The 26,712-nt window shown below is 42.1% G+C and overlaps 1 protein-coding gene across 1 annotated transcript in view; it reads right to left on the reverse strand.

Moving 5' to 3' along the window:
* Positions 1-26,122, reverse strand: part of LOC124041949 (xenotropic and polytropic retrovirus receptor 1 homolog) — a 40,406-nt gene extending 14,284 nt beyond the window's left edge. Inside the window, exons 1-4 of the mRNA XM_046360147.1 lie at positions 25,646-26,122; positions 17,430-17,481; positions 1,861-1,962; positions 1,253-1,473 (exon numbers count right to left, since the gene is read on the reverse strand). Coding sequence (XP_046216103.1) covers positions 1,253-1,473; positions 1,861-1,962; positions 17,430-17,481; positions 25,646-25,714 — 444 coding nt within the window. The 5' untranslated portion in view covers positions 25,715-26,122. The remainder of the gene's footprint in view (positions 1-1,252; positions 1,474-1,860; positions 1,963-17,429; positions 17,482-25,645) is intronic.
* Positions 26,123-26,712: the final 590 nt, after the last annotated feature.

Genomic DNA, 26,712 nt, shown 5'->3' on the forward strand with positions numbered 1-26,712 from the left:
AGATGTATGATTCATCATTTTCACCTCGAATACAAGTAGAGGGACCTTTGTCAGAGGTTGCTTGTTGTGAGCGCTGAGGGAACTTAATGCACTTAGCCAGATGATTCTGCATCATTGTTGCATTCTTCACATATGATTTGGCAGAGTATTATCAAATGTACACAGCTTTTCCTTTTCATTAGCTGCAGTGAAATGTCTCCACACACCAGACAGTGCCCATGGCATTTTCCTGTGAAGATTAGGAAAGAAATTTTTGGGAAAAACTCCCAAATATAATTCCATGTACAGATAAATAGTTAAGCAGTTAGATCAAACAACTCATTTGTAAGATACATGTTTTTAAATGAAACATGTATGGAAACAGGTGAATGAACACTCCTCAGTTAGCAGGCTCAAGCAAGCTAAAACCCACATGGTAGCAAAAACGAACTCGCAGAAATTGTTAACAAGTTAGAAGTTATTTTAAAACACCTTGCTGTAGGCTACTATTTACTAGTTAACAAAAAATAATATATGTCATATAAAATATCCACCCCACCCAGTACTGTAATCAAAACTTACAAGAAAGCATATAGTCCTTGTCTCAGACAGTGTAATAGTGTGGGCTCAATAGCATCTCATTAGTGTGCAAGATCTTGAGAATCAGCTGTACATGCCATTGAAGAGTGCACTGCACAGGTGATGGTAGAATGCACTGTTCATGCAGAGGGTTGAAATCCCATTGAATTGGGGATAGTTTAACCAAAATATGCCACTAGAATTGTTGTAGATGTTCAGTTGTAGAACTGTTTATCTGTTTTTAATATTGGATTTAAAAATATTTATTTTAAACATAATTGGTAAAAAGACGCATGTCACAAAAATGAAATGAAGCAATATACCACATTACTTCTTACTAGTAATAGTTTAGAAATATTAGGAAGGAACAACAAGAAAAAAACTATTGCCTGGTAAAAAATCTACCTGCCACCAAAAAGTTCATTTCCCACCCTGGTAGTGTCTAATAACTTGGTAATTCTGCAGCAGGATGAGGCTGAGGTAGTATCTAGTGATAGTGTCTAGGGCACAGGAGGTTGGTGGCACCTTATTTGGGGAGGACAGGCTCATAGTAAAGGCTGGAATGGAATAAATGGAATCGAACTCATCATTTGACACCCTTCCAGTCACTTCATTCCAGTCACTATTATGAGCCTTCCTCCCCTCAGCAGCCTCCTGTGGTCTAGGGGTAGTGTGTAGGGTTTAGGGTACTAACCTGGTAGTTCTGCAGCAGGATGAGGCTGAGGTAGAACTCGGAGAAGGCCAGCTGCAGGTCCTTGATGTTGCGGTGTTTGCAGCGCTCCTGCTGGGACAGGTGGAACACGGCCTTGCGGCGGCGACGGAGGCCTTGCATGCTGCTTTCCCTCTGGGCGTCCAGCGACGACTGCAGCTCATTTTGGAGAGTGGCGAAACGACGCTGGGCCTCGGCTAGCTTTTCTGGAGAGGGGAGAGAAGAGCCAGAGAGAGGAGGAAGGGTCATGGGAAGGAGAGAGAGAGAGATGGAGATTGAGTAAGAGAGAGGCAGTCTGATTCGGTCTCTGTTGCCTAACTGTTGGTTTCTGACAGGGAGATTCACCCCCTAAGGGTTTAAATGTTTGTCTTCTGAACAGATGGGCCTTTAGTGGCCTAGGCCAGTAGTGGACAGTGGAGGAGCGTGTAACTTTTTGCTAATCACGCAATGTGAATGTGCTGTAGTTTTTTTGTACAATCATAGAAACGGCTAGCTAACTAGAGACACACGGTGGTTTGGTTATATGAGGTGCAGGATGACATAAATGAACAACATAAATGACAACACATTGTTGTACACAATTGTACAGTTACCTGAGTAGAATGTATTGATTTTGGCCAGCTCCTTCTCGCACGCCTGAAAGAACTTCTCCTCAAACTTGGCATAGTATCTCTTGACTGTGTCCTCGTCTGTGACTGGAAAGAACGAGGTGTTATTCATCTTATCTCTTACAGAAAAGCTGACGAATTTTCAAGGGGTTTGCAAATGTCTTTGAGAGCTTGCTATTTTTGCCACTTGTGATATCCCATTCATTTCACATTTGATGTATTTCAACACAAGCACCCCTGGTTCTACCATCTAGTCAACTAAATCAGCAAGCCCTTGTTTAGTGGGAATCCATCAAACATGTTTAAAACGACTGGATCCCTAAGACTGTGTTGAGAGAGGCAGTCTTAAAAGAAGTGGTTAGTTATTTTGGAGACTCAGCTTTGAGCAAGGCTTCTGTACATACATGACACAGTTATTACTTAACCTCTCTTGGCTTATTCAGCACATTCAGGTGGCACAACATTGTGAAGAAAATCTATAATGAACAATGTGTCCAGCCCAGCACCAAAACACTGGATTCTACTAATCAGTCTTGTGGATTAGTTGAATTGGTTGTTTAAAAAGAGTGACGCATGTGAGACCAAACCCGGCACACATTGCAGTTCTCTAGGAACGCCTAAAATAATTGAGAAAGTGCATTATGTGCCTTGATACACTGCTACCTCACTCCTGTAATACCCCAAAGGGCCACCAGGAGGAGCCACGGCAGAGGGCAGGAGCCCGCAGGTTGGTTCCCGGTAATTCCCAATGTAACAGAAGTAGGTTAATTTACTGTAGGGCTATGGGTAGTCCAGACAGGCACCTCTGACTCAGTGTCTGACGACTATCCGTGAGTCAGAACAGCCAGACTCTGTAGTCAGGAAAAAACTGGGTGGGTGTCTGGGATAATTCAAGGAGTCACTTTCATTACCCCTTACAAGCTCATGTTTTATCTGGAGCATTTGAGTAAGGATAAAACAAAAGGACTGGAGTTGTGGAGAATGCTGACCCATGTATATGGTGCATTCGGAAAGTATTCAGACCCCTTGACTTTTTCCACATTTTGCTACGTTACAGCTTTATTCTAAAATTGATTAAATCGTTTTTTATAAACCTAATCAATCTACACACAATACCCCATAATGACAAAGTAAAAACCGACTTTTAGACAATTTGCCAATGTATTAAAAAAATGTGTTGTTGAAATATCACATTTACATAAGTATACACCTTTGCCAGTGATTACAGCCTTGAGTCTTCTTGGGTATGACACTACAAGCTTGCCACACCTGTATTTGGGGAGTTTCTCCCATTCTTCTCTGCAGATCCTCTCAAGCTCTGTCAGGTTGGATGGGGAATGTCGATGCACAGCTATTTTCAGATCTCTCCAGAGATGTTCGATCAGGTTCAAGTCCAGGCTCTGGCTGGGCCACTCAAGGACATTCAGAGAAGAGTACAGAAGCCACTCCTGCGTTGTCTTGGCTGTGTGCTTAGGGTCATTGTCATGTTTAAGGTGAGCCTTTTCCCCAATCTGAGGTACTAGCGATGCATGTGTGCCAAGCTTGTAGCATCATACCCAAGAAGACTTGAGGCTGTAATCACTGCCAAAGTGCTTCAACAAAGTACTGAGTGAAAGGTCTGAATACTTATGTAAATGTGATATTTCAGCTGTATATTTTTTTTATAAATTTGCCTAAATTTCTACAAACCTGTTTTTGCGTTGTCATTATGGGGTATTGTGTAGATTGGTAAACAATGAATTTAATCAATTTTGGAATAAGGCTGTAACTTCACAAAATGTGGAAAAGGTCAAGGGGTCTGAATACTTCGGAATACTCTGAATACACTGTATTAAAGGAATATATATTTCATTAGTCCACTGTTAGTCCATACGGTCACACATTTTTGTTGCATGTCAGCAAATCAAAATTTCAAGATATAGGACTTTCAAAAAGCAAATTGTAACTTCCCATATCATGAAAGTGTTCTTCTGATACCGGAATACATCTGGAGTTATCAGTTTCTAAACTACTGCACGTAATCCCATGTAGGACCAAAGATGCTGAACTGAACTTGAAATGTGATAGGCTGGGAGGATCTGGGCATATCTTTATATGGGTCTATGACTGGGACCAAATCCACAGAATCTCATAATATGCAAGAGGACAAGGATTCATCATCCTAATAGCCCTGCAAGCAGATGAGAAACTCTAGATTCATAACAAAAAATGCCCATCCTGCTTTCTGCAGAATGAGCCAATCATGAATACATTACACATGCGAGCACTCGTGTTCAGACATTTGCAGCAAAAGTTAATGGTCTGCAAAGTTTTGGGACCAGAAATGCTATCTGGAGTCACGCGGTGAGCGAGTGAGAAAGAGAGGCCACCGTTAGAGCCTGAAACCACTGGATGAGGAAGAGAGAATGGGTAGAATGATGGATGGGTGCAGATGAATATTAATAGCCAAAAAATACCACTCAGAACGCTCCTTCTGGAACGGTACGCCTGAACAGGATGTTAAGTCTGTGTTAGTGCCGTTGGTAAGTCTCCAAATATCCCTTTACTGGCCTTTCAGACTGTTTTGCACAGTGTCTTTCCCTCAGTGAAAAGGTCAGAGAAATGTAATAGGTCTGAATGTAAACATTTTCACAGACTCCATAAAGGATTTTGACAAAGTGTTTTTCCCTGACTGTTCTCCAAGCTTTGGTGAAGTCTTTAGTCCATTGGGCTTGATTGAAATCCGAAGAGAGACAAAACAAGTTCAAAGTAGGAAGAAATAATACTTCACATTGATGGATAATGCCATGATTTTATCATTTTTATTCACATAAATGTATGTGTTATGACTCCAGTTTCAATATACAGTGACACATGCTGACCAAATGTGAGTGGGGACTCTCCAAACGAGTTGTTGTGAGTCTGCAGATTAAATACAGCTCATTTGATTAAAATAGATGCTATTTTATAGCAGACAGAGTGATCCTGACACAGGCTGAATCATGGACAAAATTATTACTGTTTTCCTCAAAATGTTCCTTTAGCAACTGGACAAGGGGGCAGATGATATTGTCACAATACCAACACTCTTAATAGGCTATAGGCCGACCCTGCTATACCCACTCAATAAAACACTTATCCGGTGTGATGTTGTTTATCAAGTTGAACTCCGGATTTGATCAAGGTTGTCAACTGCCCCAGGGAATGGCAACAGCACTAGTAATGCATCCCAGCTGTTAGTGTAGTACTGGTTTGACTGAGTCAACCCCTATATAAAAACTCAAACTGGTTTAGGTAACTCTATATAGCTGTATAGAACTGGGTCACTGGGGCCGACTGGGCCCTGAGGAGAGCTGACTAGATTAGAGAGATACCCTGTAACCAATCTATGCACAGCTGGATGACACACTGACAAATCACAGAGGGGAAACAATGGTCTATTTTTTTATATTTCAGTTTCCAGATGTTTCCAGCGAAAGATTAGTCTCATGACAATTTCAGTATTTCAACATAAAGCAATTCTGCACCATTTCTATGCACACAGAGTGGTTTATAAAAACATTAAAACAGTTTCGACAGAGTGGGCAGACTATCATGATGGTGCCAGTGAAGTCAGACTTGTGAGAATGCTGGTAAGGTAAGTGACATCATGGCGTCCGTGTGAAAATGAACGGGTGAAACCGACCTCACAGGTCCGCAAACATCAGCCGTTTCGGAGGACCATCATTAACTTTTCAATTACATTCAATTTGGCCTAAAATGGCCCTGTGATTATCATCAGTCTGCCATGGCAAATAACAGGTATGGACCAACCATTGAGGAAGTCGTCTAAACCATTATAACGTTTCTGCAACTACCTCCCCCGAAAAAGCAACGTTTTAAATATTTTCTATCCTCTTGTGGCTTTGAGTCAGTGACTCTTATCGCGCACGCACACACGCAGAGCTACGTTATGGCACAAAAACAGAGGTAATCAACACACCCCTACACATACATATTTATAAACCACAGCCATTCAATTCAGTAATTAACCACACATGGGTAGGCCACATCCTCGCTCCCGTTCTCGCTGACTGAGAGACACACACATACAGAGACCACACCAATCAATAGAAAAAGTGCATGACTTCAGATATGAAGTTATTGTTTAAGCCACAGAGATCCTATTAAATTACTAGAGGGGTTATGTCATAAACTCTCAAAAATCACAGAATGGGGTGAAAATGGCAGACTTATTGGTATTGAATTAGAGGTCGACCCATTAAAATCGGAATGGCCGATTAATTAGGGCTGATTTCAAGTTTTTGGACACAGATGGCCAATTACATTGACTACCTGTTATGCGAGTGCAGCAAGGAGCCAAGGTAAGGTGCTAGCTAGCATTAAACGTATCTTATAAAAACAATCACTCTTAACATAATCACTAGTTAAACTAGTAATATCATCAACCATGTGTAGTTATCTAGCTTGTCCTGCGTTGCATGTAATCGATGCGGTGCCTGTGAAATGTATTATTGAATCATAGCCTACTTTGCCAAACGGGTGATTTAACAAGCGCATTCGTGGAAAAAAGCACCGTCGATAGACCCATGTGTACCTAACCATAAAGACAGCCAACTTCGCCAAACGGGGGATGATTTAACAAAAGCGCATTTGTGACAAAAGCACAAGCGTTGCACGAATGTACCTAACTATAAACGTCAATGACTTTCTTAAAATCAATACACAGAAGTATATATTTTTAAACCTGCATATTTAGATAAAAGAAATCCAGGTTAGCAGGCAATATTAAACTAGGGAAATTGTGTCACTTCTCTTGCGTTCATTGCACGCAGAGTCAGAGTACATTCAACAGTTTGGGCCGCCTGGCTCGCTTCGAACTAATTTGCCAGAATTTTACGTAATTATGACATAACATTGAAGGTTGTGCAATGTAACAGGAATATTTAGACTTATGGATGCCACCCGTTAGATTAAATACGGATCGGTTCCGTATTTCACTTAAAGAATAAACATTTTGTTTTCGAAATGGTAGTTTCCGGATTTGACCATATTAACATGAATCTCCAATATTCCCAGGTAAGAAGTTTTAGGTTGTAGTTATTATAGGACTATTTCTCTCTATACCATTTGTATTTCATATACCTTTGACCAGTGGATGTTCTTATAGGCACTATAGTATTGCCAGTGTAACAGTACAGCTTCTGTCCCTCTCCTCACCCCAACCTGGGCTCGAACCCGGGACACATCGACAACAGCCACCCACGAAGCATCATTACCCATCTCTCCACAAAAGCTGCGGCCCTTGCAGAGCATGGGGAACAACTACTTCAAGATCTCCGAGCGAGTGACGTCACCGATTGAAACGCTATTAGCGCGCACCCTGCTAACTAGCTAGCCATTTCACATCGGTTACACCAGCCTAATCTCGGGAGTTGATAGGCTTGAAGTCATAAACAGCTCAATGCTTGAAGCACAGCGAAGAGCTGTTGGCTGTTTGAATGAATGCTTACGAGCCTGCTGCTGCCTACCACCGCTTAGTCAGACTGCTCTATCAAATCATAGACTTAATTATAACATAATAACACAAAGAAATACGAGCCTTATGTTAAAAGGAACCATATGTTATGTTAAAAGGAACCAACAGCTTTCATATGTTCTCATGTTCTGAGCAAGGAACTTAAACGTTAGCGTTTTTTTACATGGCACATATTGCACTTTTACTTCTCAAACTTTGTTTTTGCATTATTTAAACCAAATTGAACATGTTTCATCATTTATTTGAGGCTAAATTGATTTTATTGATATTTTATATTAAGTTAAAATAAAAGTGTTCATTCAGTATTGTTGTAACTGTCTTTTATTACAATAAAAATCGGCCGATTAACCGGTATCGGCATATGCTGGTCCTCCAATAATCGGTATCGGTGTTGAAAAAAAGTCGACCTCTATATTAAATCATCAACATGTATTGGATCACATTTGTATTAATGCTGCAGATATTTGCTTTAAAGCAGTATCCAAAGTTCCAAAGTCTGGGACTAATACACTGCAGAAATGTATTAGTAGAATAATAGTAGAGAATTATTTATTTCAGCTTTTATTGTCCTTCTGTAGCTCAGTTGGTAGAGCATGGCACTTGTAACACCAGGGTAGTGGGTTCGATCCCCGGGACCACCCATATGTAGAATGTATGCACACATGACTGTAAGTCGCTTTGGATAAAAGCGTCTGCTAAATGGCATATATTATTATTATTATTCTTTCATCACATTCCCAGTGGATCAGACGTTTACATACACTCAATTAGTATTTGGTAGCATTGCCTTTATATTGTTTAACTTGGGTCAAACGTTTTGGGAAGCCTTCAACAAGCTTCCCACAATAAATTGGGTGCATTTTGACCCATTCCTCCTGACAGAACTGGTGTAACTGATTCAGGTTTGTAGGCCTCATTCCTCACACACACTTCAGTTCTGCCCACACATTTTCTATGGGATTGAGGTCAGGGCTTGTGATGGCTACTCCAATACCTTGACTTTGTTGTCCTTAAGCCATTTTGCCACAACCTTGGAAGTACGCTTGGGGTCATTGTCCATTTGGAAGACCCATTTGAGACCAAGCTTTAACGTCCTGACTGATGTCTTGAGATGTTGCTTCAATATATCTACATAATTTTCCATCCTCATGATGCCATCTATTTTGTGAAGTGCACCAGTCTCTCCTGCAGCAAAGCACCCCCACAACATGATACTGCCACCCCCGTGCTTTACGGTTGGAATGGTGTTCTTTGGCCATTATGGCCAAACAGTTCTATTTTTGTTTCATCATACCTGAGGACATTTCTCCAAAAAGTACCATCATTGTCCCCATGTGCAGTTGCAAACCATATGCTGTTTTTTTTATGGCGGTTTTGGAGCAGTGGCTTCTTCTTTGCTGAGCAGCCTTTCAGGTTATGTCGATATAGGATTAGTTTTACTGTGGATATAGATACTTTTGTACCCGTTGGATGGGAGCGCGATGGGACGAGGATATCCCTGCCGGCTAAACCCTCCTCTAAACTGGACGACGCTGAGCCAATTGTGCGCCGCCCCATGGATCTCCCAGTCGTGGCCGATTGCGACAGAACCTGGACTCGAACCCAGAATCTCTAGTGGCACAGCTAGCACTGCGATGCGGTGCCTTAGACCACTGCGCCACTCGGGAGGCAATGCCTAAACTGCGTTGTAGGCACATGCCTCTAATAAATCTGAGCTGAAACATCAGGCTATTCCGTTAAAACAATTCTAATATTAATTGGCACATTTCAAACTGTCCTTTTGTGAGCGGCAGCAGGGAACTAGTACTGTACGATGGCATGTGGTAGGGTCGATAAACCAGAATTGGAGGATCCTCCATTTAAATCTCCGGTTTGGTAACACTTTGACAATGGGCAGAGAGTTGTGGAGAAAACATTAACAGTATGTCGCCACTCAACGAGAATAGCATACGCAGCTGCCAACACCTAAAATATGTGGACACATTTACGCCGACATCACCCCAGCATACAGGAGCAAGATGGAAACACAAATAAACAAACACACCATCGTTTACCTTCTACATTCAAGCAGCCCTTGGCAGCTGTTTCTGACTGGCCAAAGAAATTACAAGAGCGATAGGTAGGCTATTTTATCTTTCTTTACAGTCTTTGGTTTATAGCCGTGGATATGCACCCTTTTTCGGTAGTTGAGAATAGGGAGTTTCAGACCCCCCTGAAAGTGCTTGAGCCATGTTACGAACTTCCCAATTGCACCCATTTTAGCAAACATGTAGTACACACTTTATATAAGCAAACCAAAGCTAAAGTTTTCAAAGAATTGGCCAAAATTCTTGCTTGAGAAATTACACTTTGTTAAGAGGCTTTTTTTGTTTCTGTTTGACCATTTTAATTGAAAACAGTCACATAATTGTTACCCAGAAAGTATTTGAAATTGGGATTTAAAAAAAAACAGCTGCATCGGACCTTTAACAGTGAAAGCCCATCACATTACCCCTGAGTGGGAGATGTAGAGCTACAGACATGCCTGCGTTATGAGTGTCACAAGTACGCATCTGGCACTGAAGGAGGCAGCGGCACGGTGCGTTCCTAACCAAATAGGAAGTGGGAATTTACCACGACTCTGAAAAATCCACTTGAACAGCCCTCAAACTGGTAATTACTAGTGGGAAACTCGTCTATCATCCTGAGCATCCACTTTTCCCACACGGTGTCCTCTGACATCACCTTCTTAGGAAATGGCCTCTATAACAACATTTTTTGGCAGTTAAATACAACAAAACATTACTTGTAAAAATAAATCTATTAACACTATAAATTTGTTTACAAGCATGATAGCTGTATTTTAATGTTAAGGTTGACAGCTTTTTGGCCATTAGCCAATCGGCATTTCTTAACTGGTATTTATGACTTCACAACTGGTAATTTCCCACCTCATCAGAGCAGAAACTTGAGAGGCACAACATAACAATCTGGTCAAAACAGACAAGTAAGGAACATTGTGAATGGCATTTTAATTTAGGCTCTGTACCAAAACCGAACCGTGACCCAAAATCCGCAATAGGCACCGAACAGTGGGTTTGGTGAACCATTAAAACCTTAAATGATTTTTTTTGAATGAAATGTATCTATGGTGTATTAAAGCAATTTAAACAAGGATAATTGCAGGTAGGCCTACTGAACAAAGAGCTAAGGCTATTAACAAAAAACAAACACTTGGTTGGGAGTACGTGTTTCACTGTGTGCTGACTGCGGCGTTCTCTTGGTTATATAACACTGGTTGGTTACAACATTGTTATATTAAAACACACTGGGAGCACAACAGTGTCCGGAGATTGTTTTACTGATACACTGATGAGTTGACTTCTAACATTGGCAACACTCCAGGCCTAGTGTCCAATGTCCAGCCATAGCAACAGCACACACAGACCCAAAGGTAGGCTAGATATGTTTATTGCCAATCCTATCAATGATAGTGCTGGTTGAACTATGACCTCAAGATGACCACAGGAATCTGTGTTTGTTGTTGCTCAGAAGAAATGGCCTCCGAGCCATGGAATTTTCTACAAAGTATACTAAAACTAAATGTACTAGTGACCCTCATTGAGTTTAAAACTCTGGTACAAAACTCTGTTCAGGAGTAGAGTAAATGTTTCCTGAATGGTGGATTGTATTGTTGTGCTGATTGAATTAATAAAATGTTGTATTGATTGCTGTTGCCATCTTAGCCAGGTCTCCCTTGCAAAAAATACTGTCTCAATGGGATTTTTATGATTAAATAGAAAATAAACCCAGAGGGATATTATTAGAGCCCGACCGATAAATCGGTAGACCGATATTAAAATCGTCATTATTAAAAAAAGGTAATGATTGCCTGAAGAGAGCGCTCTACGAGCTGCTCATTTAACATCATTCAGCTTGTAAATCACCACGTGAGAGTCAGAGTGAGCATGGTGGTTTGACATTGAGTAGCTTGCCAGGGACAGCGTATTTGGATAAGTAAATCAAAAGTACACTTCATCCTTCAATCAAAAGTCCTCATCACATGCTCATTTGGTTAACGTTCACTGGCTAACCAGCAATGTATTTAGCCTAGCTAGCTAGCAAGCAATCTGTGCTATTTATGCATGAACACAGGACTGACGACATAGTCAACACTGACTCATCCTTCACACAAAAATAACACTGTTACTGTCTGGGCTTATTGTGTTAGTGGGATTTTTTTAGTTAGTTGGAGCAGATCTAGAATTCAGTCCGTCTGCTTAATTCACGATGAGAGAAGATTGTTAGCTAGCCAGCTGGTTCAATTAGTCATGTGTGACTAAAACCAGTGCGGCAAGCATCTTCCTGCATTAATGTTTCAGTCATCAGCACAAGCCATTTGCAATTGAAATATATAGCAGACACGTTTTGTACTGAATAACAGTGTAAGAAAACATTTTCGGAATGAATGTGTGGACCCCAGGAAGAGTAGATGCTGCTTTTGCAGCAGCTAATTGGGATCCTAATAAAATGAAATACAAAAAAATAAAAATAACAGCTAGAATGTGCTTGTCATAATACACAGTACATTATGCAACAACAAGCCACAGACAGAAAAGAAGAGCTAGGAATCCCATTGGGCAATGAATGGAGGAACATATAACGCCTCACACAGCAGACAGTCGGCCAGGCCAATTGCATTCAGGTTGTCATGCTGCCTCACGCGGTTGCTAATCATCATGCAACCCCTTCTCAAAGTCAGGGTATGCGTCGAGAAACCTGCCTATTTTCCTCTAAAGTATGTAATGTCACAATTTCAAAGCTAAATGATATTACAGATAACAAGTTAAATGTTTGTAATGTTGTACTTCTTGTTGGTGAAATTCATGCTAATGTTGAGTTTTTGAGCTAGTGCCCAATTGACCCCTGCACTCCTTGAAGGAGAGCCCTTCTTGTCCCGGGAATCGCCCAGAATGCACAGCACAGTCCATTGACGAAGCATGGAAAACATACACAACCTGCCGTTGATACAATTCCAATGGAGTTTCCCCATTTCCTTAAAAGAATAGTGAATCTACTCAATGCTAAAGTGGTGACATTATGAACTGCATGTTACATGATTTCACTGCATAGTTTGTGATCTTGTGAACAGTGCAGATTCAGATTTAATATCAGATTAACGTTGAGACAAAGCTTAATTCATTCAGCCCTTCTTGTTTATTAGTGACTTGTGGTGCTTCTGCACAAACACTTCTGCCTTCTTATCCACAGCCATAGACAGACACATCTTTAAGTTGTAACTAAGAAGGTAAACTGAACAAGTGTTATACTGATTTTGTATTTATAGAGGATATACAGTGCCTTCGGACAGTATTCAGCCCCTTGACTTTTTAAACTTTGTTACGTTGCAGCCTTATTCTAAAATGGCTTTTAAAAATTTTATCTACACACAATATCCCATAATAACAAAGCAAAAACAGGTAGATTGTTTTTGCAAATGTATTAAAAATTAAAACAGAAATACCTAATTTTCAAGTATCCAGACCCTTTGCTATGAGACTCGAAATTGAGCTCAGGTGCATCCTGTTTCCATCGATCATCCTTGAGATGTTTGTACAACTTGATTGGAGTCCACCTGTGGTAAAGTCAGTTGATTTGACATGATTTGGAAAGGCACACCTGTCAAAGGTCCCACAGTTGACAGTGCATGTCAGAGCAAAAACCAAGCCCCGAGGTCGAAGGAATTGTCTGTAGAGCTCTGAGACAGGATTATGTCGAGGCACGGATCTTGGGAAGGGTACCAAAAAATATATGCAGCATTGAAGATCCCCAAGAATACAGTAGTCTCCATCATTCTTAAATGGAAGAAGTTTGGAACCGCCAAGACTCTTCCTAGAGCTGGTCACCCGGACAAACTGAGCAATCGGGGGAGGTGACCAAGAACCTGATGGTCACTCTGACAGAGCTCTAGAGTTCCTCTGTGGAAATGGGAGAACCTTTCAGAAGGACAACCATCTCTGCAGCACTCCACCAATCAGGTCTTTATGGTAGAGTGGCCAGACGGAAGCCACTCCTCAGTGAAAGGCACATAACAGCCTGCTTGGAGTTTGCCAAAAGGCACCTGAAGACTCTCAGACCATGGGAAACCCGATTCACAAAACTTTCTGGTCTGATGAAACCAAGATTGAACTCTTTGGTCTAAATGCCAAGCGTCACATCTGGAGGAAACCTGGCGCCATCCCTACAGTGAAGCATGGTGGTGGCAGAATCATGCTGTGGGGATGTTTTTCAGCAGCAGGGACTGGGAGTCTCGTCAGGATCGAGGGAAAGATGAACGGAGCAAAGTAGAGAGATTTCCTTGATGAAAACCTGCTCCAGAGCTCTCAAGACCTCAGACTGGGGTGAAGGTTCACCTTCCAACAGGACAACGACCCTAAGCACACAGACAAAACAACACAGGAGTGGCTTCGGGACAAGTCTCTGAATGTCCTTGAGTGGCCCAGCCACAGCCTGGACTTGAACCCAATCAAACATATCTGGAGACCCGAAAATAACTGTGCAATAACACTCCCCATCCAACCTGAGAGCTTGAGAGGATCTGCAGAGAAGAATGGGAGAAACTCCCAAATACAGGTGTGCCAAGCTTGTAGCATCAAGGCTGTAATCATTGTCAAAGGTGCTTCAACAAAGTACTGAGCAAAGCGTCTGAATACATATGTAAATGTGATATTTCAGTTTTATATTTTATTTTTTTAAACCTGTTTTTGATTTGTCATTGTAGGGTATTGTGTGTAGATTAATGAGGGGGGAAAAAAACAATTTAATACATCTTAAAATAAAACTAATGTAACAAAATGTGGAAAAAGTCAAGGGGTCTGAATACTTTCCGAATGCACTGTATAGTTGCTTTTTGGTGGTTATCATGTAAACCAATTTAAGAACAAATGTTCTTAAATAATGTACATTTTTACATTTAGTTTCGAAATCATAGAGTATCTGTTAATCCTTTGGAGCACAATTTGTGAAAAAAAAACGTCTGTTTTTCATTCCACCTGTATCATCAGATATATCGTTAACTTTCGCATCCCTAAAATCAGTATCGGAATCAAAAATCCCATATCAGTCAGGCTCATATCTATCTATCTATCGCACACACACATAATATTTGAACCGTTTCAAATACTTTGAGCGTTTGCTTTCGCCTGCCTGTTGTGCCAGGTAGGTGACTAACGTATTTGAAATGTTTTAAAATTGTATTTGAACCCAGGTCTGATACAGAGATATACACAGGTTTAGTAAACCCATTCTCTTTTGAGAGAAGCTACCCTGTACAATCCTCCACCTACATGTCTGCTTGAGATCCTTCCAACTTTGCCTAGCCTAACGCCTATGTCTAACTTCAGGCTCATCTGAGGGTTGCTACCCTAATGAGCATAGCTACACTATACAATCCTCCACCTATATGTCTATACTGCAGTTCCCACCAGTGGTTCAGAGTAGCCTCTGTTGCTAGTCAAACGTAACAAGTTGGATTCAGTCTCCAAGCACACAATGCCATGCAGAAACACCACAGGGAACTCTTAAAAGGGACATGAGGTGTTTCACTGAGAATCCCGCTGTAGAAACAGATCAGCCTTCCAATGACACTGAAAGCGGCTATGACTTAGCCAGCGACACTAGAAAAAGGCATGAGCAATGCATTGTCATTCTCCTCGCTGTTAGACCAAAGACTGATGGCCAGAAGCTCCATTTAGAGGGAGGGGTATTTGATAAGACGTGATTATTGTGCACGTCGCTTTCTCTCCTCTCGTTCTTTCTCAGTTTTTTTCACTTGCTCATCTCTCCTAGAGGATTGACTTTGTTCTTGCATTGATTTCTGCAGAATTAGTTTGATACCGAAAGGCTAAGGGTTAGCTACAGTGGGGCAAAAAAGTATTTAGTCAGCCACCAATTGTGCAAGTTCTCCCACTTAAAAATATGAGAGGCCTGTAATTTTCTTCATAGGTACACTTCAACTATGACAGACAAAATAAGAAAAAAAATCCAGAAAATCACATTGTAGGATTTTTTTTGTGTGTTTTTTGTGTTTGAATTTTACCCCTTTTTCTCCCCAATTTCGTGGTATCCAATTGTTGTAGTAGCCACTATCTTGTCTCATCGCTACAACTCCCGTACGGGCTCGGGAGAGACGAAGGGTGAAAGTCATGCGTCCTCCAATACACAACCCAACCAAGCCGCACTGCTTCTTAACACATTGCGCATCCAACCCGGAAGCCAGCCGCACCAATGCGCCGGAGGAAACACTGTGCACCTGGCCACCTTGGCTAGCGCACACTGCGCCCAGCCCGCCACAGGAGTCGCTGAGACAAGGACACCCCTACCGACCAAGCCCTCCCTAACCCGGGCGGCCCCACGGACCTCCCGGTCGCGGCCGATTACGACAGAGCCTGGGCGCGAACCCAGGGACTCTGATGGCACAGCTGGCGCTGCAGTACAGCGTCCTTAACCACTGCGCCAACCGGGAGGCCTCATTGTAGGATTTTTAATGAATTTATTTGCAAATTATGGTGGAAAATAAGTATTTGGTCACCTACAAACAAGCAAGATTTCTGGCTCTCACAGACCTGTAACTTCTTCTTTAAGAGGCTCCTCTGTCCTCCACTCGTTACCTGTAGTAATGGCACCTGTTTGAACTTGTTATCAGTATAAAAGACACCTGTCCACAACCTCAAACAGTCACAATCCAAACTCCACTATGGCCAAGACCAAAGAGCTCTCAAAGGACACCAGAAACAAAATTGTAGACCTGCACCAGGCTGGGAAGACTGAATCTGCAATAGGTAAGCAGCTTGTTTTGAAGAAATCAACAGTGGGAGCAATTATTAGGAAATGGAAGACTTACAAGACCACTGATAATCTCCCTCGATCTGGGGCTCCACGCAAGATCTCACCCCGTGGGGTCAAAATGATCACAAGAACGGTGAGCAAAAATTCCAGAACCACACGGGGGGACCTAGTGAATGACCTGCAGAGAGCTGGGACCAAAGTAACAAAGCCTACCATCAGTAACATATTACGCAGCCAGGGACTCAAATCCTGCAGTGCCAGACGTGTCCCCCTGCTTAAGCCAGTACATGTCCAGGCCCGTCTGAAGTTTGTTAGAGAGCATTTGGATGATCCAGAAGAAGTTTGGGAGAATGTTATATGATCAGATGAAACCAAAATATAATGAAACTCGTGTTTGGAGGACAAAGAATGCTGAGTTGCATCCAAAGAACACCATACCTACTGTGAAGCATGGGGGTGGAAACATACTTTGGGGCTGTTTTTCTGCAAAGGGACCAGGACGACTGATCCGTGTAAAGGAAAGAATGAATGGGGCCATGTATCGTGAGATTTTGATTGAAAACCTCCTTCCATCAGCAAGGGCTTTGAAGATGAAACGTGGCTGGGTCTTTCAGCATGACAATGATCCCAAACACACCGCCCGGGCAATGAAGGAGTGGCTTCGTAAGAAGCATTTCAAGGTCCTGGAGTGGCCTAGCCAATCTCCAGATCTCAACCCCATAGAAAATCTTTGGAGGGAGTTGAAAGTCCATGTTGCCCAGCAACAGCCCCAAAACATCACTGCTCTAGAGGAGATCTGCATGGAGGAATGGGCCAAAATACCAGCAAGTGTGTGAAAACCTTGTGAAGACTTACAGTTTGTCATTGCCAACAAAGGGTATATAACAAGGTATTGAGATAAACTTTTGTTATTGACCAAATACTTATTTTCCACCATAATTTGCAAATAAATTCATAAAGAAATCCTACTATGTGATTTTCTGGATTTTTTTCCTTCTCATTTTGTCTGTTAGTTGAAGTGTACCCATGATGAAAATGACAGGCCTCTCATCTTTTTAAGTGGGAGAACTTGCACAATTGGTGGCTGACTAAATACTTTTTTGCCCCACTGTAATAGTAGAATTGGGGAGATGTGGGGGGTTGGGGGGTGACAGGCCCTAATAGTGTGCAGAATGCACGTACGTACACACACACACACATCTTATTTTACCTTCGATAGAGGGAGCCTGGTCCTGGGCAGAATACAGCATATCCTTGAAAGCCTGCAGAGCAAAGAGAGAAAAACAAGAGAAAGGGGTAAAAATAAAGTCACTGACCTAACTAATGGGATGACACATAAAATGAACTGCAGACATTGTGTTGTGTTCGACGCAACATCACTTGTGTTTCGACACTTGGACTCCTTCAATAATGCAGCAATACACCAAGTATTCACACACATGTAAGCCAACAGCTCAACGTGGTAGAGCAGCACATGATGTAGTGTAGTGTATGAGTCAGCAGCTGCCACTGCTTAAAAGGGATATACTTCCAGTATTTGCTCTAATCTAGCGCTAATGTTAGCTAGGCCTGGGTTTAAGGTTAAGGGTTGGGTAACATGCTAGCTGGGTATTAAGTAGTTGCAAAGTTACTAATTAGCTAAAATGCTAAAGTTCTCCATGATGTGATTCGAAAATTCAACATTTGGGTTGCTGGACCTTTATACGCTAGGGATGGGAACTGCCAGAGACCTCAGGATATGATCACGATACTTAGGTGCTGATACGACATGTATTGCAATTCTCACGATTCTATATGTATTGCGAAGCGATACTGTGATTTCATAGCGATTCGATGTTCCAAACATATATTCGTCACCATGCCTGCTGCTGAGAGACAAGAGGGAAAAAAGTTGTTTTGATCAGTCATGGAAATAAAAGTGGTAAAAACATGTTGGCTCACCACATAAAAGCAGATGGAGAACAAGTTATAGAAGGACAATTACTAGAGTTTCAGCGCAGGTACAGACAGCTAGCACAAACATAATATTCCAATATGGTCAAAAATAATATTAATATACAGTATATTGTCAAAAATAGTATCCTGATATGTTAACTATTGATTTCACCCATTAGTACTATACATGGCTTCTTGCATTTCTTAATAGGCAAGCTAAAAAGCCAGGCCAAATCAGTGAGTTCAGCCCCTCTTTAACATGGGCACCCAGATTATTGTACCACTGACTAGCTAAAACAGCCAGGGAATTTCTGCCCAGGAGCAAGCAGGCGGCCAGGCAGACGTTTCATAGTAAACCCTTTCCAACCTATAAGGGAAGCTACACTGTACAATACTCTTTCAGCATGTTGGTATACAGACAGACAGAAGGCCAGACAGGACAGCCAGCCAGCCAGAGGAAGCAGCAGAAAGTTGAGGGATAAAACAGGTCATGATATTCGGGGGTGTGTGTAAATATAACAATAGAGAAGAAGGGTGAAAAGGGGTAAGTGTTCCGTCCTGGCTGTCCTTGAGAAAATGCCAAGAGTGTGCAAAGCTGCCATCATGGCAAAGGGTGGCTACTTTAAAGAATACTAAATATATTTTGATTTGTTTAACACCTTTTTGGTTACTACATGATGACAAATTACCATGAATTCAGCTCAAATGTATTAGTTTAGGAAATCTGTTGCCAAGTATTCCCACAATGTGATCATCTCAACGTAATCAAGGAATGAAATTATTTTTATTTTCAAATACAACTCATTGGGATTAGATGTGGTTAATTTGCACTGCACAAATTATAATAATTATTTTCCAGCCCCTGACCATCCAGCCTCTGCTGAATTTAGTTGCCTACCCATGCTATACAGTCGCTCTCTGTGCCCCAGAGTAGAGAACAAGAAGTCACTTATTATTGGGGGAAAGCAAGCGAGTCTGAGGACAATGAAAGTCCTCTGTGCCAATAGAGCTGCATGGTCAAGGTCACTCATGCTCTGATGAATGAGTGGATTCAGTAGATTTACAAACAAGACCAACGAATGAAGAGAAATTAACAAATGATTGGGAAAGAAGTCTAGTGTCCTGGAAGATAACACATTGATAATAGGGATGCATGATATATCGGTGAGAATATCAGAATCGGACAATATTAGACAAAAATGACGACATTGACAACGGCCCGATGTCTAGTTTAACGCCGATGTCGAAAACCGATGTCAAAGCTGAAGTGTATATGTGACAGGTTAAAGGAAATATTCATAGCCTGTTTTTTTTGTTGCCACATTTCAGGCTTCAAACAAAGATATAAAACTGTATTTTTTTGTGAAGAATCAACAACAAGTGGGACACAATCATGAAGTGGAACAACATTTATTGGATATTTCAAACTTTTTTAACAAATCAAAAACTGAAAAATTGGGCGTGCAAAATTATTCAGCCCCCTTAAGTTAATACTTTGTAGCGCCACCTTTTGCTGCGATTACAGCTGTAAGTTGCTTGGGGTATGTCTATCAGTTTTGCACATCGAGAGACTGACATTTTTTCCCATTCCTCTTTGCAAAACAGCTCGAGCTCAGTGAGGTTGGATGGAGAGCATTTGTGAACAGCAGTTTTCAGTTCTTTCCACAGATTCTCGATTGGATTCAGGTCTGGACTTTGACTTGGCCATTCTAACACCTGGATATATTTTTGAACCATTCCATTGTAGATTTTGCTTTATGTTTTGGATCATTGTCTTGTTGGAAGACAAATCTCCGTCCCAGTCTCAGGTCTTTTGCAGACTCCATCACGTTTTCTTCCAGAATGGTCCTGTATTTGGCTCCATCCATCTGCCCATCAATTTTAACCATCTTCCCTGTCCCTGCTGAAGAAAAGCAGGCCCAAACCATGATGCTGCCGCCACCATGTTTGACAGTGGGGATGGTGTGTTCAGGGTGTTGCTTTTACGCCAAACATAACGTTTTGCATTGTTGCCAAAAAGTTCAATTTTGGTTTAATCTGACCAGAGCACCTTCTTCCACATGTTTGGTGTGTCTCCCAGGTGGCTTGTGGCAAACTTTAAACGACACTTTTTATGTATATTTTTAAGAAATGGCTTTCTTCTTGCCACTCTTCCATAAAGGCCAGATTTGTGCAATATACGACTGATTGTTGTCCTATGGACAGAGTCTCCCACCTCAGCTGTAGATCTCTGATCAGTCTTCTCCTTGTATGAGCTGAAAGTTTAGAAGGACGGCCAGTTCTTGGTAGATTTGCAGTGGTCTGATACTCCTTCCATTTCAATATTATCGCTTGCACAGTGTTCCTTGGGATGTTTAAAGCTTGGGAAATCTTTTTGTATCCAAATCCGTCTTTTGTATCCAAATCCGGAAAAATTTTGCACGCCCAATTTTTCAGTTTTTGATTTGTTAATTTTTTTTGAAATATCCAATAAATGTCGTTCCACTTCATGATTGTGTCCCACTTGTTGATTCTTCACGAAAATATACAGTTTTATATCTTTATGTTTGAAGCCTGAAATGTGGCAAATGGTCGCAAAGTTCAAGGGGGCCGAATACTTTCGCAAGGCACTGTATGTCGATTGTGAATGAACATGTGCATTGTTAATAAGATATTTTGCTGTGTTATTTGTATAATGGGTTTTCTGTTGTTTTGTAATGTGTTACTTTTGTGAAATGTTTGAACTAAAAGTTGAATTGAGAATACAACACCGCATCACTCTTGATTATTTCTCCCGTTTTCAGGGGCGTAACATATACCTATATAACGTAGGTCGGTGACGTAATGACGCCACGAAAAATACAGCGCTACATGTGCAACACAGCATTCCTAACCTGGCCCACAGTGTCTGCTGTGTGGATCTATTTTGACGTTTCAAAGGAAGATAACAGAAAGGCCATATGCAACGTTTGTACTGCTATTATTTCCCGAGGGGAGAAAGTGAAATCTTTCAATACCACAAACCTAATTACTCATTTGAACGTGCATCACCCCCAGACGTTCAGCGACTATGTCTATGGTGTAGCGTAGCTGGCTTGTTAGCTAAGGTCTTCTGTGAGGCGCTGGTTGCGTTCCAGCCCATCTTTACACAGTTGGACTGTGCATATCATAAGACTGCTATATCATTAATCTGGTTCTTGAGATGTTAAAACACTACTCCAGGCATTGTGAGAATTTGCACAGTGCGACGGGCTGGAACGCGACCAGTATCTTACTCTTCCCTGGAGCTGAGCCAGTCAAGCAGCCAGCCAGTAAGAGAAGACTGATATGATCGTGGGACTGTCACTGTGAGAGCAAGCTAATATAAATGGGACAATCCTCTGTTTAAATGCTCCAGTAGTTTAATTAGAAGCGTTTTTTATTTTCTTGTTTTTAACCACAGAAGGCCTGACGAAGACCCTTTGCGGTCAAATCTTTGCTAGTAAGTAAAACCACGGGAGAATTTAGCCCTTAGGTTAAACCGTGAGCAGGTGTTTTATTTTTTTAATTTTTTTATTTAAAAATCAACCCTTTTTTGCACTACTTTCGAACTAGCAGAAGTGTTTCCCTAGCCTAGCTCTGTTTTAAATGGTGAATGTGAGGAACAGATAGTGTTTTTACGGAGCAGAAAACCATTTGTAGCAGAGATCGTAGGAATGATAACAGCAAAAGAGACAGGAATGGCATGGTGTGGTGTGCTTACAAAGATCACCAACTGTCATGCAATACTCAGCACAGAGCCTACACAGCAGGGCTACTAGTGTAGCCAAAGCCTTGTTTCCCCACACTACCCACTGTGTATGTTTGTGTGTGTGTATGGTGTTTGTACTTGACAGAAAGGGCAACTTCCCATGCTTGAGCCTGTGTGAGTGTACACTAAGTTCATCAGCGGGTTCTAAAGCGTAAGTTTCCTAAACAAAGCAGACCACTACAGGCAAGCGATTATCCCTTCAGCCCCCCTCCCTCCTCTACCGCTGTACTCCTGTTGGCCCTTCACATGTCTGTGGTATCTTGCTAGGGGTGTTACACATTTAGGGCCTTAATACAGGCCAAACTACAACACAAGGCCAGACAAAATCAAGGCAGTGTGGACTGTGGAGATATGGTGTCTGTTAGGCTACACTAGTAGCCTAACAGTCTGGTTAGAATGAACGTTGAGTGACTTCTCTGACCACAACTGGCTACACATTCTCTGCCTCCAATCTCACTGCAGTCAACTGCCAAATAGGTTAATAAGCTAAAAGAAATATATATATATATATATATATATATATGTATTTGAGTGTCATGTCACGCGTATAATAGGATTAAATATATGACGCACAAGCCTAGATGAAGGAGTAGGTGGTTATTAGGCTATTAACTACTGGTGAGTTAGCCACTGCACGTCTCCAATCTGAGCTCAGAAAACAGTAAGCCATAATCAGGGTCATATTCATCAGGCAACGAACTGAAAAAAACTTACTGAAACAGGAAGGGACTACCAGAACGTATCCAATAAGAAACACTTTATAGAAGCAAACTGTTTTGCCATAATGAATATGACCCAGAAAAATCGGCTCCACAAGAGTAAAAGATACAAAAACAACAGAGGACACTTAGACAGGCAGTGGTAATTATTCTCAACAAGAACCGTAACCACAGACACACAGACATGAATAAAGGCAGACATGAACATGGTACACAAACACACATGTACATGCACCGCATGAATTCAGACAAGAATAAACAGTACAATGACAGACATAAAATGTCTGCTGCCTGCAAATGAATACAATAAGCCTCAGCCTGTTTCCCTGATGAATCTAATTTAGGCAGTACAGTGCTCTGCTCATACAGAATGTTGAGTGCAGAGTCCAGCTATCCTCTTGACCTGAGAGAGAGAGAGCAGTGACCAAATACAACACCTTTACAAGGAATTAGAATATATTCTCAGAGTGGCACGTGCATGCATTCACACACATGCATATATGTGTATGGGCGGACACATTCAAACACATACAGATAAACGCACACACACCTAGGCAGAATCTCACAAACAAGTTGTCATGGACAGGCTCAGGTCGATGTTCTCACAAACATTTTGAAAGCCACTACATGAAGAGACTACACTTCTGAAAACCACTACATGAAGAGACTACACTTCCGAAAACCAATACACGAGTGATACTTCGTCCCAATGTCTTGTGTAATTCTAGCCAACTGGCAGGAGTCTGGAAAGACAAATTGTGTAATCATTGTGTGGAGAACTGACCCCGCAAGAGCCACAGAGCCATCATTCAATCTCTGTTCTAGCCCTGACCATCTCTAATCAGTAGGCTAATCCAACGGAAAAAAACCTCAGCAGCACTGATGTGAAATGATTCAATTATGTGTACTGCAGTCAGAGGGAGTACTGATGTGGGGGAGTAGGAAAGGGGTGCTGCCGTTTTAGATTACTGATGTGAGGGAGTAGGATAGGGGGGCTGCCGTTTTAGATTACTGATGTGAGGGAGTAGGATAGGGGGCTGCCGTTTTAAAGTACTGATGTGGGGGAGTAGGAAAAGGGCGCTGCCGTTTTAGAGTACTGATGTGGGGAGTAGGAAAGGGGAGCTGCCGTTTTAGAGTACTGATGTGGGGGAGTAGGAAAGGGCGCTGCCGTTTTAGAGTACTGATGTGGGGGAGTAGGAAAGGGCGCTGCCGTTTTAGATTACTGATGTGGGGGAGTAGGAAAGGGGCGCTGCCGTTTTAGATTACTGATGTGGGGGAGTAGGAAAGGGCGCTGCCGTTTTAGATTACTGATGTGAGGGAGTAGGATAGGGGGCTGCCGTTTTAGAGTACTGATGTGAGGGAGTAGGATAGGGGGGCTGCCGTTTTAGAGTACTGATGTGAGGGAGTAGGAAAGGGGCGCTGCCGTTTTAGAGTACTGATGTGGGGGAGTAGGAAAGGGGCGCTGACGTTTTAGAGTACTGATGTGAGGGAGTAGGAAAGGGCGCTGCCGTTTTAGAGTACTGATGTGGGGGAGTAGGAAAGGGCGCTGCCGTTTTAGATTACTGATGTGAGGGAGTAGGATAGGGGGCTGCCGTTTCAGAGTACTGATGTGGGGAGTAGGAAAGGGGCGGTGCTGTTTTAGAGTGCTGATGTGGGGGGGTAGGAAAGGGGCGGTGCTGTTTTAGAGTGCTGATGTGGGGGAGTAGGAAAGGGGCGGTGCCGTTGTAGAGTGCTGATGTGGGGGAAGTAGGAAAGGGGCGGTGCCGTTTTAGAGTGCTGATGTGGGGGGAGAAGGAAAGGGGCGGTGCCGTTTTAGAGTGCTGATGTGGGGGGAGAAGGAAAGGGGTGGTGCCGTTTTAGAGTGCTGATGTGGGGGGAGTAGGAAAGGGGCACTGCTGTTTTAGAGTGCTGATATGGTGGACACAACTAGACCATATTTCACACACTTGCATGATCATAATTCAAAAAGACAATGTTTATCATTGAGGAATGCAAGCTCAATAACAATTATTTTGGATCTATATGCCATAAATGTATTTGGCATGCTTACTTCATAACAAAGAAATGCTCTAGGGACCACTGGTCTGGACCCATTTTGCGCACATATTTTCCAGCAGACTGGAAGAGAAGCAAGCTGACCCTTTACAGAGCTTTTTAATTAAAAATCAGTGTCCTTGAATTTGACTTTGTTGGTGTTGATACATGAGAGGATGGTTGCCAGCAAATATTTTCAAGGTAGCCATTTGTCCTGCGGTCTGAATTGGACCCAGCCCAGGGACTGTCAGTAAACATGACAGTGCTGGTGCAAGCAGCAGCAATGCGTAGAACTGAGGACTGCAGCAGTGATCACCTCCAAATGCAGGTGTTCATTGCAGAGCTATGTTGCTGCAATCCACACCAGTTCCATAGATCGCAGGTATATTCAATCATCTCCATCAAACAGGGGCATTGGGTTTTGTAGTTGATCCGTGCTGAAGAATGTTAGGGGATCAATGCACTGTATTACAGGTACTGTAACGTTATAACGCTACTAAACAAGCTAGCTATTTGGTTGGAATTGTAGAATTGAATTGCAAGAGAGTTTTCTATCTAGGTAATGTTGGCAAAAGAAGGTAGAGAATAAGAATTATGAACCATACATCTAATGTAACGTCTAGTATGGCTCGCTGAGTTACATTAGGTCAAGCAATACTTGTAAAATACGGTAAATAGCTCAAACGCTTGACATTCAATGTCTCAAAAAAACTGTTAATTCACTGTCACACACTGCAAACCCCATTAGATGCACCCCCCCAGCAATATTAGCAGACTGTCGGCTAACCGCTAACATTAGGAGTTCATGCTATGTTATTTGTTATACTCGCTAGCTGCTTTCTAGCTGCTTTCCAGATAAACTGACATTACTTAGTAATGATTACTAGCTGTGTGTGTTATAAAAACGGAGCTCTATCAAGAGTATCCCTCTCTTGGCAGTTAGCTAGCTAACGCGAGCTAGCCGTTTACCTCATACTGGATGTATTGTTTTCTCCATTCAGGGGTGATGTGCGCCGAAAGGTGCTCCGTGAATTTCATCCTTCCTCAGTGGTTCCCCTCTGGGGTTTCGACGTTGAAATACTTGTTGTCAGATGACTTTCTTTGCGATGGAGGATATCATACAGCTAGCCAGCCAGCTATAATAAAACCAGCGAGTCCGGTTTGATAGAGAATCACCATTTAGCAATGTTTGTCATCCAGATTATGACTGTGCTGCTCGGTCGAAGATCCCCTTTTCTCCGTCTCACATTATGGTCGGAGAACGTGAGTGACAGCCACGAAACATTACTTCAAGAAAATGCTCCTCTCCGCCTTTATCTTAACTAGCTACGTTGTCACTATAATAACATGTTTTTTCGCCTTTGATTATTACTTGGACTACATTGTTTCTGAGGTAACAGCCCCTACCTAGCCTCTTGTGCTGTGAGGTCGTTGAGTCGCCATCGTTGGGCAGAAAGTGACGTGGTTGTGGCGTCACTCTTCATAGAAAACACAACAGCAAGTGGATTTTAAATTCTCACCGCCCCCTTCATTTGGAAAACGGCAAGAGTATGTGCCTTCCCCACAATTTCTACTCTAAACCACTGGTTTCACAAATTAAAGTCCAAACCCTTGCCAGACGGTTAGACCTATCATACATTTGCGTTGTGGACATCAGTGTCTCCTAGAGCAGTGTATATTTATCAACAGACTATGAGTCAGAGCTTGATTGACCCGAAGAAGGTCTGGCACCAAGCTGAACAAAGCTTAGACTATTCATTGGTTTTGCAACCAACATAAAAAGGCACAAATCGTTATGTGATGTAGTCACTAGATGGCCATGTTAAAATAAGGACCAATGTAGTGATTGAGGTGGAAAGAGTCAGAGTAGGACTTGAACCAAAAATCCTGCACAGGGCAAATGCACTACCACCTGTGCTAATAAAGGCACAGAGAAGGCTATGCTCAGTACTTGATTTGGGCAGGAGCTCACAAGAGCCGAGGAGGCCTACAGGCACCTCAGATGTTCTACTATTTGAGCTACTGAAAAAAAAGAA

Source organism: Oncorhynchus gorbuscha, linkage group LG08 (assembly GCF_021184085.1).
Source record: "Oncorhynchus gorbuscha isolate QuinsamMale2020 ecotype Even-year linkage group LG08, OgorEven_v1.0, whole genome shotgun sequence".
Classification (NCBI taxonomy): Eukaryota; Metazoa; Chordata; class Actinopteri; order Salmoniformes; family Salmonidae; genus Oncorhynchus; species Oncorhynchus gorbuscha.